General features: G+C 32.9%; 1 protein-coding gene across 1 annotated transcript; it reads left to right on the forward strand.

Moving 5' to 3' along the window:
• Positions 1-18: 18 nt before the first annotated feature.
• LOC109591649 (uncharacterized) lies at positions 19-1,590 on the forward strand. Its single transcript, XM_020007338.1, has 6 exons — positions 19-162; positions 217-399; positions 447-667; positions 713-1,038; positions 1,087-1,322; positions 1,365-1,590. The coding sequence occupies exons 1-6, from the start codon at positions 71-73 to the stop codon at positions 1,588-1,590; spliced, it is 1,284 nt and encodes a 427-aa protein (XP_019862897.1). The 5' UTR covers positions 19-70.
• The last annotated feature ends 569 nt before the right edge of the window (positions 1,591-2,159 follow it).

Consider the following 2,159-nt stretch of genomic DNA (forward strand, 5'->3'; position numbering starts at 1 on the left):
GCTTGATGAAAAGGAGATCTCGAGCCTTTCAATTGATCTTACATTTGATAAAAATAAAGGAGAAGGTGGAATGATTGCTATTGGAAAGGATTCAACGAATAGGACCAATGAACCAATCCCAGAAAGTAAAAATAAAGTTTTTAATCATCCAGTTCCTAATTTGTGAGTGTATATGCTAGACTATTTTGCCTTATTTAACATATTTCTTTCTGATAGACCCATGCATCAACTTTATGTACTGCAGCCTCCACCAAATAAGAAAATGAAAGTACAATTTAATGCTGTAATACAAAAAAGCCTTTGGAAATGGGAGGAAGGAAAGTCATTAGTTTACATTAGATTTGGACACATAATGTTAGGAGATTGGGAATTTGACATTGGTCCATGTATTTTACACAGGTATGCAATTATATACTATTTAATGACCATGTTTTAGTACAATTTAGAGATGCTGGTGGTGGATTTTATACCGTTAGATATGACATGTCAATTGACAGTGACTTTATAAAATCTTTAAGGATTGGTCTGCCATACAAATATACGGTCTATTCTCCACTAATAAAAGTGACTAAACATCAGTATGAGTGCCTTCATGGAGCTCCTCCTTTTGAATGTGCCAATACAAATAGGTTACTTAAAGTACCTAAAGAAAAAATAGTTCCAGGGGGTGAGTAATGCTTCTATGTTTGTATACATTAGCAATTTATTTTAGGTTTTTACAGACAATTTGATACAATGATTTTACCTGACACTAAGACAAAAACAACTAAAGGAACTGTCAAAAAATTGTTTGATTTAATTTCATTAGCAGAACCTAATGATCCCACTGCCAGCACTATTCCTACTCCTGCCATGATGCGTTGTAAATGTATGGAGATTCATTTACAACCAACAAGAGAAATTCTTTTGAGTGGAAGTTTTAAGGCCAAACTTGATGTATCTATAAATGGATGTGTGTCTCTATTTCGATGTGTATTTTTGCAATGGGTGGAATACAGAGGAGATGAGAACCGTTGGGAAGTTCCAGATATTGGTTCAGTAAATCAATTACACAATGTTTTAAAGTTTTTATTCTACTATGTATAGTTTTTGATTGACTGGATAGAAGCTCTCCTTGTTATTCTTAATAAGCAGCAAAGCCATGCTGTTACTTCAGCTGTTCTTTTGGCCTGTTGTTTATTCAAATTAAATCAGATTTTCAATGTTCCTTTTTCAAATGAGTTTAGAGTTGCATTGCTTCAAGCAATGAGTTTATCAATTACTAACGGAGAAAAAGAATTGGAATTTTTAATGAGTATGATAGGAGAATCATCTGAAGCCAAGTAATTTATGTACTATTTTGTACTTCTTTTACTTTCTTGCAGAAATTTTGTCATAATAGTTCTTGTTCATTACTTAAGAGCAGTTGTAAAATTGCAAAAGCCTGAGAATGCCATAGTTATTGTCAATGCTCTACCTTTATATCACTTTTTGTGTTATTTCTCGCTGCCTAATCAGCCGACATATATTTCACTTCATAATATAACTTGGGGTGATGCTTTCTTGATGATTGAAATGTTAAAATCAACATTGAAGTTTATAACAGGGTAAGATTAGTATTGTAATAAATCTGTTGCTTTACAGTAATATGCATGTACATTTACATGTAGATTTGTTCAAAAGCATGAAGAAAATATTCAGCAGTTACTTCAATTTGATTCAAAGCTCCTTTATATAATTCCTTACATTTGTCCTCTGGAAGATACAAGTGTTCTTTGTAATATGCTGCCTCTTGACTTAGCAATTGTCTGGCTTGCTGAGAGACTCAGTTTATACACATACAATACCAATTGGAGGCTAATTTCTGTTACTGATTTTAAGGTAAATGATTTTATTTTGCATGCAAAATTGTGATTTGTTGATTTTATAGATGAACATTTGCTTCAGGAAGCCATTAGGTAGTATTGAGAAAAGAATTTATAAAATGAGCATAACCAAGTAATGGTATCAGAGTATTATTATTCCTAAAATTCACTTTGCATGCATGGCATTCTGCTGCTAGAAAACTCAAAACTGCCCCTTTTGAACACTGCCATTTCATGGGTCAAGGGTGTGTCACTTATATATTACCTGACTAAGTCTGTTGTTTTACCTGCCACTTCAATCAAAATCAATACCGA

This window comes from Amphimedon queenslandica, unplaced genomic scaffold (assembly GCF_000090795.2).
Source record: "Amphimedon queenslandica unplaced genomic scaffold, v1.1 AMPQUscaffold_7601_Cont20450, whole genome shotgun sequence".
In the NCBI taxonomy this organism is placed as follows: domain Eukaryota; kingdom Metazoa; phylum Porifera; class Demospongiae; order Haplosclerida; family Niphatidae; genus Amphimedon; species Amphimedon queenslandica.